Genomic DNA, 19,515 nt, shown 5'->3' with positions numbered 1-19,515 from the left:
GAAAATTTTGTCAAGATTTTATTTCTATAGAAAATTTTCTCAAAATTTTATTTCTATAGAAAAATTTTTCAAAAATTTTTTCTATGGAAAATTTTGTCAAAATTTTATTTCTATCGAAAATTTTGTCAACATTTTAATTCTATAGAAAATTTTCTCAGACACTTATTCCTAGAGAAAATGTTCTCGAAATTGTATTTTCATAAAAAAATTTGTCAAAGTTTTATTTCTATAAACATTTTTATCAAAATGTTATTTCTATTGAACATTTTGTCAAAATTTTATTTCTATTAAACATTTGCTTTTTATTTTTGTAGAAAATTTTGACAAAATTTTATTTCTATAGAAAATTTTCTCAAAATTTTATTTCCATTGAAAATTTTGTCAAGAATTTATTTCTATAGAGAATTTTGTTAAAAATTTATTTTATAGAAAATTTTCTCAAAATTTTATTTCTATTTTCTATTCTATAGAAAATTTTGTCAAAATTTTATTTCTATAGAAAAGTTTGTCAAATATTTCTATAGCAAATTTTGTCAAATATTTATATAGAAAAAATTGTCAAAATTTTATTTCTATAGATAATTTTGTCAACAATTTATTTCTATAAAAAATTTTCTCAAAATTTTATTTCAATAGAATTTTTTTTTTTTCAAAATGTTATTTCTATAGACAATTTTGTCAAAATTTTATTTCTATAAAAAATTGTATTTCTATAGAAAATTTTGTCAAAATTTTTTTCTATGGAAAATTTTATCACAATTTTATTTATTTCACTATTCCCCTTCTCCAACCAGACATCCTATTATTTTTCCCCAACCTAATATTAAAAAATCAGGAACCTGATATAAATTTCAGTTTTTCCGTAAAATTTTAGTCGGAGTTCTTTAGTTTTGTTTTCACAAAAACAAACAAAGTAGACGTTATTTGTCTAGACGCCCCCTTCAACCTTCCCTGAAAATTTCAAGCCTTTCTGATACTTTTGTTCCAAGTTTCAAAAAGTCAGGCAAGAGGGAAGTCCCCCTCCGCGACCAGATGTCAAAAAATGAGGTACCCTATTTTTACCATATAGGGTACCTATTTTTAGCGCCCCCTACGATCTCTGAAATTTTCAAGTAAATCGGTTCAGCCGTTTCTGCGCTTACCCGGAACATACAAACAAACAAATAAACAAACATACTTTGGATTTTATATACATATATATATTTTCTCAATGTTTTTGTTTCGATAAAACTTTTGGCAAAATCTTATTTTTATAGAAAATTTTCTCATTATTTTATTTCCATAGAAAATTTTCTCAAAATTGTATTTCTATAGAAAATGTTCTCAAAAATTTATTTCTATAGAATTTTTTTTTTACATTTTTTTTTAATTTTCTCAAAATTTTATTTCTTTAGAATATCTTTTTTTTCAATTTTATCCTACGGCTAATTTTGGCAAAATTTTATTCTACAGCATAATTTGGCAATATTTTATTTCTATCGAAAATTTCGTCGAAATTATATTTCTATGTAAAATTTTATTTTTTATTTTGTCACAATTTTATTTCTACGAAAATGTTGTCAAATTTTCTCAAACTATATTTCTATAGAAAATGTTGTCAAAATTTTGTTTCTGTAGAAAATTTTTTCATAATTTTATTTCTGTAGAAAAGTTTGTCAAAATTTTATTTCTATAGAAAATGTTCTCAAAATGTTATTGCTATAAAATTTTTGTCAAAATTTTATTTCTATAGAAAATTTTCTCAAAATTTTATTTCTATAAAAAATTTGTCAAAATTTCATTTCTATAAAAATTTTTGTTAAAATTTGATTTCTATAGAAAACTTTCTAAAAATTTTATTTCTATAAAAATTTTGTCGAAATTTTATTTCTATAAAAAATTTTGTCAAAATTTTATTTCTATAGAAAACTTTCTAAAAATGTTATCGAAATTTTAATTCTATAAAAAATTTTGTCAATATTTTTTGTCATTCGTTTTGTTATTGTTGGTTTTGTTCTTTAAGCATTGTTGTTGTTTTTTGATTTCAGCTTAAAACCATGCATTGACTAAACTACAAGTGTAGCTTAACCATCAGAGGAAAATAATGTTTGTCAAATTTATTTGGGCAAAGCCCTATAGACTGCAAGATGGTTGGATGGACGCACGTTTCGGAATTACCACATTCCGCATCAGCATCCTCTACTTGCAGCAAAACTATCAACCAATTAGCAGAATAAATTCAGGCAGTTCATTAAACCCAACAATGAACCACACTTGAACCTTCCGGAAAAAGGTTTTGCATGATAGCCGGCTTATGCCGAAATAAATTCGTACAAACATATCTCTTTTCCTAGTAGTAGAAGATGCTGATGAGGAATGTGGTAATTCCGAAACGTGCGTCCATCCAACCATCTTGCAGTCTATAGGGCCTTGCCCAAATAAATTCTTTTCCTATGTTCGTTAAGCTACTCTTGTAGTTTAGTCAATGCATGGTTTTAAGCTGAAATCAAAAAACAACAACAATTTTTTTTTCTATAGAAATTTTTTTCAACATTTTATTTCTGTAGAAAATTATATTTTATATCTATAAAAAATTTGTCAAAATTTTATTTTTATGGAAAATTTTGTCAAAATTTTATTTCTATAGAATTATTTTTCAAAATTTTATTTCTACAGAAAAATTTTCCAAAATGTTATTTCTATAAAAAATTTTGTCAATTTGGTATGAATCTTTGCTGCAACACATTATATGTTTTTGTTTTTGTTTTTACTTATTTCCTTATTTTGTTTTAATTAACTTTTTTATTTATAAAATTTTCCAACGAATCCTAAACCTTCCTAATCCTGATGTATAAAGATTGTAATTGTGAATATTAATTCAAGAATAAGGATATTTGTGAAAGCTATTTAAGATGAATGATATATGAGATATATATAATGAAAACAAAAAAAAAATAAATAAAAAAGTGAATTATTAAAAATATATATACATTGATATATATTAAATTATATATATACAAAAACTGACAAAAAGATAACACTCACCCTATATATAAAACAAAAAATTAAAAGAAATTGCATTAAAGAAAATTCTATTAGACAACAGTTGAATATATACATACGTTGATTCTGTTCAATGTCATCTTTAGCACAGTTTTCTTTCCAAATAATTATCTCCTAATTTTCTATGGAATTTCTTTTGGTAAAAAAACACTTAATTAATGTTTAGGGTGTAGTCAGAAAGTAAATTCAAGGAAATGATATTTAAATTTGGGAAAAACGTATTATAAGAATGTCAATAAGAAAACGCATAAAATAAAACAAAAATAAATAAACTTATTTAGATGTTATCCCTATTTTTAAATAGTTTAGTCTAAAGATGATTTCAATTTCAATAATCAATAATAAAAAAGAATGAAATGTTTTATTGTAGAAAAAAAAAATTATCAAAAAAAAAATTGTTTTATTTTAGAGAATTTAAATAAAAGGTTCCAAAACTTGGAGTGATGGTCCTGGGGCTGGATGTGTAATGGGCTTTCTCGGGAATCACACCGGCTTTTTCACTCCCTGGTGCCATTTATTAAAAAATTATGAGGGCTCCAAAAGTGAATATTGAGATTTGTTTCGCAAACCATAGACGCAATTGGATATCTCCTTTCCTATGCTAAAAGTTGTCAAAATACCATAAAGTAAAAAAAAATTATAAAAATTGATTTCCTTCATCTCATATTGAAGAAATCTATGACTGCTTTAAATTTGCCAGATTTTTGTAATCAATCCCCTTCTTCTTTCACATACAAAATCCATTCATTTATTTTCCAGCATTGGTTTTCCTTTTCCAAAAACACATCCAATGTCTAATCATTGGTGAGGTGAATCCATTCTTCTTCTTTTGTTGCAACATATTTAATGATCTCGCATTAAATAACTTTTGTGGTTGTTAATATTTGGTTAATAAGTCTATTGTAGACATAAGCGCATCCGATAATGACTAAGGCCTCCGTATGTGGTCCGTCCGGTCGGTCTGTCTATCTAGTCATTTGTAAGCGTTTTGTGTTTATTCAATTTTCAATAAGATATTATTTTCCATTTGGTCATACACTTGGGAAAAAAAATTTGTATAAAAATGACATTTCGATAAAAAAATTTTCTATAGATATAAAATTTTGAAAAAAATTTTCTATTGAAATAAAATTTTCTATAAAAATAAAATTTTGACAAAATTTTTTGTAGAAATAAAATTTTGACAAATTTTTTTTAGAAATAAAATTTTTACAAAATTTTCGATAGAAAGAAAATTTTGACAACATTTTCTATGCAAATAAAATTTTGACAAAATTTTCTATAAAAATAAAATTTTGACAAAAGTTTCTATATAAATAAAATTTTTACAAAATTTTCCATAGAAATAAAATTTTGAAAAAAATTTTTATAGAAATAAAATTTTGACAAAATTTTCTATACAAATGAAATTTTGACAAAATTTTCTACAGAAATAAAATTTTGACAACATTTTCTCTAGATATATAATTTTGAGAAAGTTTGCTTTAGAAATAAAATTTTGACAAAATTTTCAATAAAAATAAAATTATGACAAAAATTTCTACAGAAATAAAATTTTGACAACATTTTCTCTAGATATATAATTTTGAGAAAGTTTGCTTTAGAAATAAAATTTTGACAACATTTTCCATAGAAATAAAATTGTGACAAAAAAATAAATTTTTACATAGAAATATAATTTCGACGAAATTTTCGATAGAAATAAAATATTACCAAATTTTGCTGTAAAATAAAATTTTCCCAAAATTAGCTGTAGGATAAAATAAAAAAAATATATTTCCTATGAAATAAAATTTTGAAAAAATTTTCTAGAAATAAAGGTGTGAATAGAAATAAATTTATAAAGAAAATTTTTTATAGAAATAAAATTTTGAGAAAATTTTCTATAAAAATAAAATTTTGACAAAATTTTCTATAGAAATAAAATTTTGAGAAAATTTTCTATAGAAATAAAATTTTGACAAAATTAAAAAAAAAAAAAAAAAAAAACAAGTATATACAGCAGTAAGTTCGGCCGGGCCGAATCTTAAATACCCACCACCATGAACCAAATATTAGGGTTTCCTTTGAAATTTCAGGAGGACTTGAGGTCTTGAGGACACTTCCCGAAGATAAATTTAAAGATTTCACCTATGAGGACTATATCAGATTCTGGATTTATAAGAACCATTTTTGTTTGAGTTTTAGAGGAATCATTAACATCTCTTGTATGTGTGCAAGAAAATTATAAAATAACGTTTTGATTTGAAATCTTAACTCTGTAGAAGTAAAATCTGGAAATTTTACATTGAGTTTCAAGCAATTTTCATGATAAGTGCGCTTTCTACACCCTCAAGAAGTGAAGTCGGTCTATATGGAGGCATTACCAAATGGACCGATAAAAACTTAATCCGATACACGTTTTTGTGAGCCTAAAATACCAGAATATTTACAATTTCAGGCAAATCAGATAAAAACTACGGTTTCTAGAAATCCCAAGGAGTTAAATCGGGAGATCGTTCTTATGGGGGCTATACTAAAATATGGACCGATACTCACCGTTTTCGGCATACCTCTTTATGACCCGAAAATACCTCTAGATATCCAATTTCAGGCAAATAGGATAAAAACTTCGGATTCTAGAAGCCCAAGAAGTAAAATCGGGAAATCGGTCTATATGGAGGCTATACGAAAATATGGACCGATACTCACCATTTTCGGCACACCTCTTTATGGTCCTAAAATACCTCTAGATTTCCAATTTCAGACAAATTGGATAAAAACTACGTTTCTATAAACCCAAGACCCCAAATCGGGAGGTCGTTTTATATGGGGACCATACCAAAACATGGACCGATACTCACAATTTTTGGCGCACGTATTTGTGGTCCTACAATACCTCTAGATTTCCAATTTCAGGTAAATTGAATAAAAACTGCGGTTTCTATAAGCCCAAGAGTAAAATCGGGAGATCGGTCTATATGGGGGCTATACCAAAACATGGACCGATACTCACTATTTGTGGCACACCTCTTTATGGTCATAAAATACCTCTAGATTTCAAATTTCAGGCAAATTGGATAAAAACTACGATTTCTATAAGCCCAAGACCCCAAATCAGCAGGTCGGTTTATATGAGGACTATATCAAAACCTGGACCGATATAGCCCATCTTCGAACTTGACAATTTCAGCACGATTGCTTCATTATTGAAGACTGTAGCGTGATTACAACAGACAGACAGACAGACGGACATCGTTATATCGTCTTAGAATTTCTCCCTGATCAAGAATATATATACTTTATATAGTCGGAAATCGATATTTCGATGTGTTACAAACGGAATGATGAACTTATTATACCCCCGTCCCCATTCTATGGTGGTGGGTATAAAAATGTCAAGTTTTTCTATAGAAATAAAATTTTGACAAAATTTTCTATAGAGATAAAATTTTGATAAAATTTTCTATAGAAATAAAATTTTGAGAAAATTTTCTATAGAAATAAAATTTTGACAAAATTTTCGAGAGAAAAAAAAATTTTGCAAAATTTACTATAGAAATAAAATTTTGACAAAATTTTCTATAGAAATAAAATTTTGACCAAATTTTCGAGAGAAATAACATTTTGGCAAAATGTTCTATAGAAAAAAATTTTGACAAATATTTCTATAGAAATAAAATTTTTACAAAATTAGCGATAGAAAGAAAATGTTGACAACGTTTTCTATACAAATAAAATTTTCTATATAAATAAAATTTTCTATAGAAATGAAATTTTGACAAAATTTTCTATAGAAATAAAATTTGGAAAAAAAATTCTATTGAAATGAAATTTTGACAAAATTTTCTATAGAAATGAAATTTTTAAAAAATTTTCTATAGAAATGAAATTTTTAAAAAATTTTCGAGAGAAATAAAATTTTGACAAAATTTTCTATAGAAATGAAAATTTTTTTTTGACAAAATTTTCGAGAGAAATAAAATTTTGACAAAATTTTCGAGAGAAATAAAATTTTTCCAATATTTGTTAGAAATAAAATTTTTCCAATATTTTATAAAAATAAAATTTTACAAAATTTTCTACAGAAATAAAATTTTCGCACATTTTTCTATAGAAATAAAATTTTGACACATTTTTTATAGAAATAAAATTTTGGACAAGATTTTCTATCAAAATAAAATGTTGTGAAAATTTTGTATAGAAATAAAATTTTGGTAAAATTTTCTATAGAAATAAAATTTTGAGAAAATTTTCTATAGAAATAAAATTTTGAGAAAATTTTGTATAGAAATTAAATTTTGAGCAAATTTCCTATATAAATAAAATTTTGACAAAATTTTCTATAGAAATAAAATTTTGACAAAATTTTCTATAGAAATAAAATTTTGAGAAAATTTTGTATAGAAATAAAATTTTGAGAAAATTTTGTATAGAAATAAAATTTTGAGCAAATTTCCTATATAAATAAGATTTTGACAAAATTTTCTTTAGAAATAAAATTTTGACAAAAATTTTCGAGAGAAATAAAATTTTGACAAAATTTTCAAGAGAAATAAAATTGGACAAAATTTTCCATAGAAATAAAATTTTGACAAAATTTTCTATGGAAATGAAATTTTGACAAAATTTTCTATAGAAATCACATTTTGACAAAATTTTGTATAAAAATAGAAATTAAATTTTGACAAAATTTTTTAAAGATATAAAATTTGAAAAATTTTCTGTAGGTATAAAATTTTGGCAAAATTTTCTACAGAAATGAAATTTTGACAAAATTTTTCTATGAAAATAAAATTTTGGCACATTTTTCTGTAGAAATAAAATTTTGACACATTTTTCTATAGAAATAAAATTTTGGACAAGATTTTTTATAGAAATAAATTTTTGGACAAGATTTTCTGTAGAAATAAAATTTTGACACATTTTTTTATAGAAATAAAATTTAGGACAAGATTTTCTATAGAAATAAATTTTTGGAAAAGATTTTCTGTAGAAATAAAATTTTGACACATTTTTCTATAGAAATAAATTTTTGGACAAGATTTTCTATAGAAATAAAATTTTGGCGAAATTTTCTATAGAAATAAAATTTTGGCAAAATTTTCTATAGAAATAAAATTTTGAGAACATTTTCTATAGAAATAAAAATTTGAGAAAATTTCCTATAGAAATAAAATTTTGACAAAATTTTCTATAGAAATAAAATTTTTTACAAAATTGTCTATAAAAAAAAAAATTTTAACAAAATTTTCCATAAAAAATTTTAACAAAATTTTCGAGAGAACTAAAATTTTGACAAAATTTGCGAGAGAAACAAAATTTTCGAGAGAAATAAAATTTTGAAAAAGTTTGGCAAAATTTTCGATAGAAACTGGAGAAAATTGTAGAAAATTTTCTATAGAAATAAAAATTTGTCAACATTTTCTACAGCAATAAATTTTTGACATAATTTTCTATAGAAATAAAATTTCAATAAAATTTCTTATAGGAATAAAATTTCTTCGAAAAACACCTATTCCATTATCACAATCTCATTTTTCATTTTTGTCAGTGCACATTCATACATACATATGTGGTGTATATTACAATTTAATTGTATTCATTAGAGCATTGTTTCGAGGTGTTTTCATATTCGATTACGGTTGTGGTCAGATGAGCTATTTGTCGATTGTCTATTATCCGACTTTAATTATTGTGTAATATTGCGTTTTAGTAGCGCCTCATTCACAATCCATTCGACGCATTTTAAATTGGGAGGAAGAAATGCTAACAAAAAAATAAAAAATACGCCGCGCGTATGTTGAAATTAGTTTATGTCGACAGACCCCAATTATTGCAGAAGAAGATGTTTATGAGTGAGATGCACATACATGGGAATGTGTTAATGTGTGGCATTATGGTGGTGCTCACCACCATACAATGTCGGAATTTATTTTATCCACGGTAGTGGTGGTGGTGGTGGCGATGCATTTGTCCATGGTGGGCTTTCAGTAAATTGGGTCACATTGTCTAAAGATTTTATTTATGAACTTAATTGATGAACTTGTTTAGAGATCTCTATGTATAAATATTGACATTTATGAAGATTATTAATTTCTCAATAGATGGCGCTGCAGGCGTCTAACAACAGGGCTACCAATCACATTGTGACAATTTAAGTCTCTTTAAAAGAATTCGAATAAAAACTTTTAAAACCCTTCAGTAATGAGTTAAAATAAATGTAATTTGTATTTTGATTTTTTTTTTTTGGTCGTAAAAACAAATAAGCAAAACAATTGAATTTTATGAAGATAATTATTTTTTCAACAGATGTCGTGTTAGAATCGTCTATCTCCAGTGCTACCAATCATATTATGTGAATCATATGTTGTTGGAAAGGTGACAAGATTTAATCTATGACCGTGTAACCCTTAGTATTGCCATTGTTAGTATTTCATTTCGAAAATTTCCTTCTTATTGACCATAAACCAATTATCAGATAATTTCAGAATTTAAACAAATTATCAACACACATATTTTGACATTAAATTCCAAATTAATAAACCGATTTAGCACCATCATTATTATACAGATAGGAGTCATACACAATTTAACTCAAATGTATATGCATTTAGTATTAAAATTGCACTCAAACTGATATGGACTGTGTACAAATTCAAATGCCATACAAAAATAAACAAAACATTTGATATCATGATATTGATGACGTCTTCAAAAGAGAACATTAAATTTCTCTGAGAGACTGTAAACATAGATAATAGAAATACATAGATGTCCCATCCCACCCGACCAAAGTGCCGAGAAATGGCGAAGGTTCGCTAAAGCGAACATTTTTCGAAATAAATTTACGCGCACATTATTCGAGAAAAGTTCGATAATAGAAAAATTTCGAACGTTCGTTGTTTCGAAGTAATAACGAATATTTTTCGGCTTATTTGTTGGTGTTCCGCCATGTTTGTTTTTGACAAAGACAGAGATTAAAAAGTCATTTCAGTTTAAGAAATTGTTAAGTGCGGGTGAAGTGTCTTAGCGAATCTAAAAGAGGTAAGTAATTTATTTATATATCCTTAAAAAAACTACCAATTTTCTTTCATGTTTAATTTTCAGATGTATCCAGGAAAATGTTACTCATTGATTATAGTCCTTTTCAATGGCATAGCCACGACCGGCTTAATAGTAAAATCCGCGCAAAGAAGTCAATGCAGTGCCTTAAATCACTTTAAATATATATTCCTAAATGTAAATATTATATAATTATCTATATTGTGTTGTAATAAAAACAAACTTGAAAATTTTCTTTTACTACACAACTTATAATGGGAACAAAATGGGAATAAAACAGTATAGAAAACCTTCGAAAGCGGAACGATATCGAATACGAAAATGAATTCGAGATAGATTCGTTAACGATCAATTATAGATATCTCGAAACCTTCTTTAACGAATCATTAGCAAGCCTTCGAAAACGAAGAGTCTGCTGGCAGTAACAGCACGACAGATGAACGTTTTTCGAAATTTTTTCGAAGCATTCTCGATATCGTTTTCGATAGTTTTCTTCGAGAAAAACCCGAGAATATTTCTATATCGAATACGATAACGAACGTTGTGGTCAGGTGGGATGGGTGTCAAACTAAGTTTGACAGTTCCGAAGATTAAGAATAAACGAAGAAAATCAAGAGAATTGAGAGATTTTTGGTACTCTTTTTAACACAACAGGGTGTTCTGTAATAAAAAAACTCATCATAAAAAATTAATTGTGAATGGACAACGAATACAAAAGAATCTCTCTTAACGAAAAAAAAAACAAAACGAAATGTCAGAAAATTAATTTTTGGAACTGACACATTTTTTTTTAAGAGAAGAGTGGGACATCTATGTATTTCTATTATCTATGACTGTAAACAATCATACAATGTGAGTATCACCCAAAAAATTTACTGATAACGCTCTTTGAAAACAAAACTCTCTTTATTGTTTTGTTCAGTCTGCATTTCTCTGCATCACCGATAACACTCTACTGCGGCAAAACTAATCCCACAAAAATGTTAACGGTATTTTTGTTGTGTATTACCACGTTCCTAATTATTTTCATTAAGCGACACTATTCACAATGGCAACGATTGGGTTTACCTAGCGATGATTGTACTTTGATACCGTTTGGAAGTCTCCACAAAGTCTTCCGTATAGAACGGCCTTTGGGTTTAGTTATAGCCGATATATATGAACGATTTCATGACACAGCAGCTGTGGGATTGTATATGTTCTTCAAACCGGTAATTCTTTTAAGAGATGCTACACTGGTGCGTCAGATTATGACAACCGACTTTGCCAGTTTTCATGATCGCGGAGTTTATGTGGATGAGAAACATGACCCATTGTCATCACATTTATTCAATTTAAAGGGTCAATTATGGCGCAGTTTGAGAATAAAATTAACTCCATCATTTTCAACGGGAAAACTGAAGGCAATGTTTGAGACCATCGATGAAGTGGGTAACAATCTAAATCGTTATCTTTTGGAGAAGTTGGGTGGGGAAAATAAATACACTGTGGATGTCAAAGATTTAAGTACTACGTAAGTATGGTAAAATAATTAAATTTGTCAAAATTTTTTTTATAGAAAATTTTGTTAAAATTTTATTTCTATAGAAAATGTTGTTAAAATTTTTGGTCTATAGAAAATTTTGTCAAATTTTTTCTATAGAAAATGTTTTTAAAATTTTATTTCTATATAAAATTTTGTAAAAATTTTATTTCTATTGAAAATTTTGTAAAAATTTTATTTCTATTGAAAATTTTGTAAAAATTTTGACAAAATTTCTTTAGAAATAAAATGTTGACAAATTTTCTACAGAAATAAAATTTTTTAAAAATTTTCTACAGAAATAAAATTTTTACAAAATTTTCAATAGAAATAAAATTTTCACAAAATATCCAATAGAAATAAAATTTTTAGAAAATTTTCTATAGAAATACAATTTCGACAAAATTTCCTAGAGAAATAAAATTTTGACAAAATTTTTGATAGAAATAAAATGTTGAGAAAAAATTCTGTAAAAATAAAATTTTGACTAAATTTTCGATAGAAATTAAATTTTGAGAAAAAATTCTATAGAAATAAATTTGTGACAAGATTTTCTATAGAAATAAAATTTTCAATAGAAATAAAATTTCGAGAGAACTTCTATAGAAATAAAATTTGGACAAAGTTTTCTATAGTAATAAAGTTTTGAGAAAATTTTCTATGGAAATTTTGAGAAAATATCTATAGAAATAAAATTTTGACAAAATTCTCTATAGAAGTAAAATTTTGATAAATACTCTATAGAAATAAAACTTTGACAAAATTTGTCATAATTACATTTCTATATAGATATTTTTGTCAAAATTTTATTTTATAGAAAATATTGTCAAAATTTTATTTTTATAGAAATCTTTGTCAAAATTTTATTTCTTCGGCGGAAATTGTTGTCAAAATTTTATTTTATAAAAAATTTTGTTAAAATTTTAGTTTTATAGAAAATTTTGTCAAAATTTTATTTCTATAGATATTTTGTAAAATTTTTATTTTTATAAAAAAATTTTGTCAAAATTTTATTTCTATAAAAAATTCTTGTCAAAATTTTACTTCTAACGAGAAAAAAATCTATAGAAATAAAATGTTGACAAAATTTTCTATAGAAATAATTTTTTTTTGAAATTTACCTTAGAATTAACATTTTCACAAAATTTCTATAGAAATAAAATTTTGACAAATTTTCTACAGAAATAAAATTTTTGCACAATGTTCAATAGAAATAAAATTTTTACAAAATTTTATATAGAAATAAAATTTTGAGAAAATTTTCTATAGGAAAAAAATTTTAAAAAAATTTCTATAGAAATAAAATGTTGACAAAATTTCTACAGAAATTAAATTTTTACAAAATTTTCAATAGAAATAAAATTTTGAGAAAATTTTCAATAGAAATAAAATTTTTGAGAAAATTTTCTATAGAAAAAAAATTGACAAAATTTTCTATAGAAATAAAATTTTGACAAAATTTTATATAGAAATAAAATTTTGACAAAATTTTATATAGAAATAAAATGTTGAGAAAAAATTCTATAAAAATAAAATTTTTACTAAATTTTCGATAGAAATTAAATTTTGAGAAAAAATTCTATAGAAATAAAATTGTGACAAGATTTTCTATAGAAATATAATTTTGAGAGAACTTCTATAGAAATAAAACTTGGACAAAGTTTTCTATAGAAATAAAGTTTTGATAAAATTGTCTATGGAAATAAATTTTCTATAGAAATAAAATTTGGACCAAATTTTCTGCAGAAATATAATTTTGATAAAATTTTCTATAGAAATAAAATTTTGATAAAACTTTCTATAGAAATAAAATTTTGACAAAATTCTCTATAAAAATAAAATTTTGACAAAATGTTCTATAGAAATAAAATTTTGAGAAAAATTTCTATAAAAATAAAATGTTGACAAAATTTTCTATAGAAATAAAATTTTGACAAAATTTTATATAGAAATAAAATGTTGAGAAAAATTCCTATAAAAATAAAATTTTGACTAAATTTTCGATAGAAATTAAATTTTGAGAAAAAATTATATAGAAATAAAATTGTGACAAGATTTTCTATAGAAATAAAATTTTGAGAGAACTTCTATAGAAATAAAATTTGGACAAAGTTTTCTATAGAAATAAAGTTTTGAGAAAATTTTCTATGGAAATAAAATTTTGAAAAAATATCTATAGAAATACAATTTTTAGAAAAATTTCTGCAGAAATAAAATTTTTAGAAAATTTTCTATAGAAATAAAATTTTGACAAAATTTTCTATATAATAAAATTTTGGCAAAATTCTCTATAGAATTAAAATTTTGATAAAATACTCTATAGAAATAAAACTTTGAGAAAATTTTCTAAAGAAATAAAATTTGGACAAAATATTCTCAAAATTTATTTTGTTGGAAATTTTTGTAAAAATAAATGTTCTATAGATGGTTTTGTTAAAATTGTAATTTCTATTATAGGACCGTAGGTCCCAGTGCACAACTGTTGACCTGCATGTTTCAGTAGGAAACGGTAGGCCCGAAGGCCTTAGTGCATCTGTAACTGTAAACAGTGTTATCTTAAATCCATCGGGGATTGGATATCCATATAGAAAGGAAGGAGACCTATTAATATTTAAATTTTATTTAATATCGCCTTTTTCAGATATGCCATCGACATTATTGGTTCGGTGATATATGGTCTGGATAATAATAGTTTCACAAATCCTCAAAATGAATTCCGTTTGATGAGTGATGGACTATTTAAAAATCCGCAGGGAAATGTATTTCATAAGATACGTCATGTCATGGGATTTATTTGTCCTCCGTAAGTGATAGTTTATTTGTATTTATCATAGCTCACTTATTTCGCTAATTTCTCTCATTATCCAGAGTAGCTGGTTTTTTATGTCGTTTAGGAGTTACTGATCCCATAACCTATCGTGTTAGAGATATTGTGCAGCGGACTATAGAATTCCGTGAGAAGAATAATGTTATGCGTAAAGATCTTTTACAACTACTGATTCAGTTGAAGAATACTGGGAAAATCTCAGATGATATTGAACGTATTTCGAATATGGAAACACCGGCAGAGAATTTAAAATCCATAACCCTGGATGTGATATCGGCAAATATGTTGTTATTCTATATAGCTGGATCAGAGACAACCTCATCGACTATAGCATATACATTGTACGAAATGGCCATGAATCCCGAAATATTACAAAAAGCCCAAAATGAAATTGACCTCTGCTTGGAAAAGCATAAACTGCAAGCTCAAGGAAGTCTCAGTTATGAATCTGTGCAAGATATGAAATATCTGGATTTATGTGTTATGGGTAGGTTAAAGGACTTTAATCTAATTAAAAAATTAATTGATACTATTGATTATTGTGATTGATTTTTGTTTCATTTGAAACATTTTTTGAATCAATTAAATTTTTTATTGATTTTTTTATTAAACTCAATTAAAACTTTAATTGAAAAAATTTTTTGTGAAAATTTTTCTTGTGACGCTGGAAACCCGCCCCTGCTTCGAATTTTTTATTTGAAAATGCTCCGATCATCATTGGATCTCTCAATACTGTTGCCCACAAAATAAATATAGAAAATTCACATATTGCGATACTATTCCATGTTCTTTTTATACCCTTCACCACTACTGTGGTACAGGGTATATTAAGTTTGTGCATTTGAATGTAACGCCAAGAGGGAAAAGTCTGAGACCCATTGTTTAGTATACCGATCGTCTTAGAATTAAATTCTGAGTCGATTTAGCGATGTCCGTCTGTCTGTCTGTCTGTCTGTCTGTTGGTGTATTTTTGTGTGCAAAGTACAGCTCGCAGTTTTAGTCCGATTCTCCTAAAATTTGGTATAGGGTCCTGTTTCGGCTCAAAGACGACCCCTATTGATTTTGGAAAAATCGGTTCAGATTTAGATATAGCTGGCATATAAATTTTCCACCGATCTGGTCATAATCGGCGTGTAAATCAACCGATCTTCCTCAAATTCCGGACATCCGAATATTTTATGAGTCTCGAAAAACTTGCAAAATATCAGCCAAATCGGTTCAGATTTAGATATAGCTCCCATATATAGCTTTCGCTCGATTTACACTCATTTGCCCACAGAGGCCAATTTTTTGCTCCGATTTAGTTGAAATTTTGCATAGGGAGTAGAATTAGCATTGTAGCTATGCGTGTCAAATTTGGTTGAAATCGGTTCAGATTTAGATATAGCTCCCATATATAGCTTTCGCCCGATTTAAACTCAAATGACCACAGAGGCCAATTTTTTGCTCCGATTTAGTTGAAATTTTGCACAGGGAGTATAATTAGCATTGTAGCTATGCGTGCCAAATTTGGTTGACATCGGTTCAGATTTAGATATATCTCCCATATATAGCTTTCGCCCGATTTACACTCATATGACCGTAGAGGCCAATTTTTAACTCCGATTTAGTTGAAATTTTGCACAGGGAGTAGAATTAGCATTGTAGCTATGCGTGCCAAATTTGGTTAAAATCGGTTCAGATTTAGATATAGCTCCCATATAAATGTTTTTCTGATTTCGACAAAAATGGTCAAAATACCAACAATTTCCTTGTAAAATCGCCACTGCTTAGTCGAAAAGTTATAAAAATTACTCTAATTTTCTTAAACTTCTAATACATATATATCGAGCGATAAATCATAAACAAACTTTTGCGAAGTTTCCTTAAAATTGCTTCAGATTTAAATGTTTCCCATATTTTTTTACTAACATTGTGTTCCACCCTAGTCCATTAGCCGACTTAAATTTTGAGTCTATAGATTTTGCAGAAGTCTATCTAATTCGGTCCAGATCGAGTGATATTTAAATGTATGTATTTAGGACAAACCTTTATATATAGCCCCCAACACATTTGACGGATGTGATATGGTATCGAAAATTTAGATCTACAAAGTGGTGCAGGGTATAATATAGTCGGCCCCGCCCGGCTTTAGACTTTCCTTACTTGTTTCTAAATATTTTAGAGACAACTCGTAAATATCCTGGCTTGCCTTTTTTGAATCGTGAGTGTACACAAGATTTTCAAATACCTGGCATGGATTTTACCATAAGAAAGGGTACAGCAATTGTCATATCGCTCTTTGGAATTCACAGAGATCCTGATTATTTCCCTCAGCCCATGGACTATAGACCGGAGCGTTTTTTGGAGGTGCATAAGGATTATAATCCGATAGCATTTATGCCATTCGGTGAGGGACCTAGACATTGCATAGGTAAGTAAAGAGCTACTATTGGAAATTGCTATTTGTTAAATATTTCTTCTTATTATTTTCCTAGCACAACGTATGGGCATTATGAATGTTAAAGTTGCTTTGGCAAAAATTTTGGCAAATTTCAATATTGAACCGATACCACATAAAGAGGTGGAATTTATATTTCATACCACTCCTGTTCTAGTACCCAAAGGTCCTATGGAGATAACATTCTCCAAGAGATTTTAGATGTAAGGCTTTATTACAAATTCAGAAATTTCCTAAATTTTCAATAAATAATTACTTATAAGCATTTTATAAAAAATATTTTTCCTATAATGAGGCATTTAAAAAAATATTTTAGGGTTCTTAAAAATGTCAGCCGATATTTAAAAGTAAGTTCTGGGACTTAACAACCACTTCCTAGAAACAAATTCCTAGATACTCTAATGAAAATTACTGGTGAAGAATAGGTGAGTAGCATTTGGGGTGTCCTGAATATATGGCCCACAGGGTTGGAGAGGTATAAACCACGCTATGCCTCGGAAAGCCAACATGCTAGAAAGTCAATATGGGTTGTAATCTATGTTTATTTATTTATTTTATTGCTATAGATAATATTATCGAATATGTTATATCCATATAAAGTTTCAACAGCATTTTTCCTATAGACAATTTTATTTTTAAAGAAAATTTAATTTCTATAGAAAATTTTGTCAACATGTTATATCATTAGTAAATTTAGTCAACATTTTATTTCCACAGAAAATTGTGTTAAATTTTGTACTTCTATAGGAAATTTTGTAAAAATTTTATTCCTATAGAAAATTTTGTCAAAATTTCATCTCTATAAGAAATTTTGTCAAAATTTTATCTCTGAAGAAAATTTTGTCAAAATTTTATTTCTATAGAAAATTTTGTCCAACTTTTATTTCTATAGAACATTTTCACAAACATTTATTTCTGTAGACAAAATTGTCTACAGAAATAAAATTTTGGATTGGATATTTGAAAATATTGAAAATTTTGTCGAAATTTTATTTCTATAGACATTTTTGTCCAAATTTTATTTCTATAGAAAATTTTGTCAAAATTTTATTTCTATAGAAAATTTTCAGAAAATTTTATTTCTATAGAAAATTTTGTAAAAATTTTATTTCTATTGAAAATTTTGTCCAACTTTTATTTCTAGGGAAAATTTTCACAAAATTTTATTTCATTAGAAAATTTTGTCAAAATTGCATTTCTATTAAATGTTTTCCACAGAATTTAATTTCTATAAATGTTTTCCCCAGAATTTTATTTCAATTGAAAATTTTGTCCAAATTTTATTGCTGTAAAAAATTTCGTCAAAATTTCATTTTTATAGAAAATTTTGTCAAAATTTCATTTTTATAGAAAATTCTGTCAAAATTTCATTTTTATAGAAAATTTTATAAAAATATTGTTTTGAAAGAATATTTTGTCAAAATCTTATTTCTATAGAAAATTTTGTCACAACTTTATTTCTATAGAAAATTTTGTCAAAATTTTATCTTTATAGAAAATTTTGTCAAAATTTTATCTCTATACAAAATTTTGTCAAAATTTTATTTCTATAGAAAATTTTGTCTGCATTTTATTTCTATAGAAAATTTTCACAAAATTTTATTTCTATAGAAAATTTTGTCAAAATTGCATTTCTATTCAATTTTTTCCCAGAATTTTATTCCTGAAGAAGATTTTGTGTAAATTTTATTTCAATTGAAAATTTTGTCCAACTTTTATTTCTATAGAAATTTTTGACAAAATTTTATTTCTATAGAAAATTCTTTCCAAAATAATTTCTATAGAAAATTCTGTCCAAATTTTATTTTTATAGGAAATATTATCAAAATTTTATTTCTATACAAAATTTTCTCCAAATTTTATTTCCAAAGAAAATTTTGTCAAAATTTCATTTTTATAGAAAATTTTGTTAAAATTACATTTTTATAAAAAATGTTGTCAAATTTTCATTTTTATAGAAAATTTTGTCAAAATGTTATTGCTATAGAAAATTTTGTCAAAATTTTATCTCTATAGAAAATTTTGTCAAAACTTTATCTCTATAGAAAATTTTGTCAAAATTTTATCTCTATAGAAAATTTTGTCAAAATTTTATTTCTACAGACAATTTTGTCTGAATTTTATTTCTATAGAAAAGTTTCACAAAATTTTATTTCTATAGAAAATTTTGTCAAAATTGCATTTCTACTTAATTTTCCTCAAAATTTTATTCCTGAAGAAGAATTTGTGTAAATTTTATTTCAATTTAAAATTTTTTCCAACTTTTATTTCTATAGAAAATTATGAAAAAATTTTATTTATGTAGAAAATTTTCTCCAAATTTTTTTTCCATAGAAAATTTTGTCAAAATTTCATTTTTATTGAAAATTTTGTTAAAATTGCATTTTTATAAAAAATTTTGTCAAAATTTCATTTTTATAGAAAACTTTATAAAAATATAATCCTTATAGAATATTTTGTCAAATTCTTATTTCTATAGAAAATTTTGCGAGAATTTTATTTCTAAGAAGATTTTGTTAACATTTTATTTCTGTAGAAAATTTAGTCAAAATTTTATTTCTATAGAAAATTTTGTCAGAATTTTATTTCTATAGAAGATTTTCACAAAATTTTATTTTTATAGAAAATTTTGTCAAAATT

At 25.6% G+C, this 19,515-nt stretch overlaps 1 protein-coding gene across 1 annotated transcript; it reads left to right on the top strand.

Annotated features, from left to right (window-relative positions):
• Nucleotides 1-10,821: 10,821 nt before the first annotated feature.
• Nucleotides 10,822-17,152, top strand: LOC142226950 (cytochrome P450 6d3-like). The gene is made up of 6 exons (XM_075297212.1): nucleotides 10,822-10,938; nucleotides 11,009-11,599; nucleotides 14,250-14,411; nucleotides 14,477-14,922; nucleotides 16,600-16,848; nucleotides 16,913-17,152. Exons 1-6 carry the CDS (start codon nucleotides 10,916-10,918, stop codon nucleotides 17,074-17,076), a joined length of 1,635 nt encoding a protein of 544 aa, XP_075153327.1. The 5' UTR covers nucleotides 10,822-10,915; the 3' UTR covers nucleotides 17,077-17,152.
• Nucleotides 17,153-19,515: the final 2,363 nt, after the last annotated feature.

This window comes from Haematobia irritans, chromosome 2, assembly GCF_050003625.1.
Source record: "Haematobia irritans isolate KBUSLIRL chromosome 2, ASM5000362v1, whole genome shotgun sequence".
Taxonomy (NCBI): domain Eukaryota; kingdom Metazoa; phylum Arthropoda; class Insecta; order Diptera; family Muscidae; genus Haematobia; species Haematobia irritans.
The sequence above is the reverse complement of the archived record's forward strand: the minus strand, read 5'-3'. Positions and strand labels throughout refer to the sequence as shown.

What these genes read in the sequence shown, in the direction of transcription:
- LOC142226950 (XM_075297212.1), top strand. Translation starts at nt 10,916, where the DNA reads ATGACTGTAAACAATCATACAAT. An exon ending in TCTGGATTTATGTGTTATGG is followed by an intron (nt 14,923 to 16,599) that starts GTAGGTTAAAGG and finishes TAAATATTTTAG; the next exon opens with AGACAACTCGTAAATATCCT. An exon ending in GGGACCTAGACATTGCATAG is followed by an intron (nt 16,849 to 16,912) that starts GTAAGTAAAGAG and finishes TTATTTTCCTAG; the next exon opens with CACAACGTATGGGCATTATG.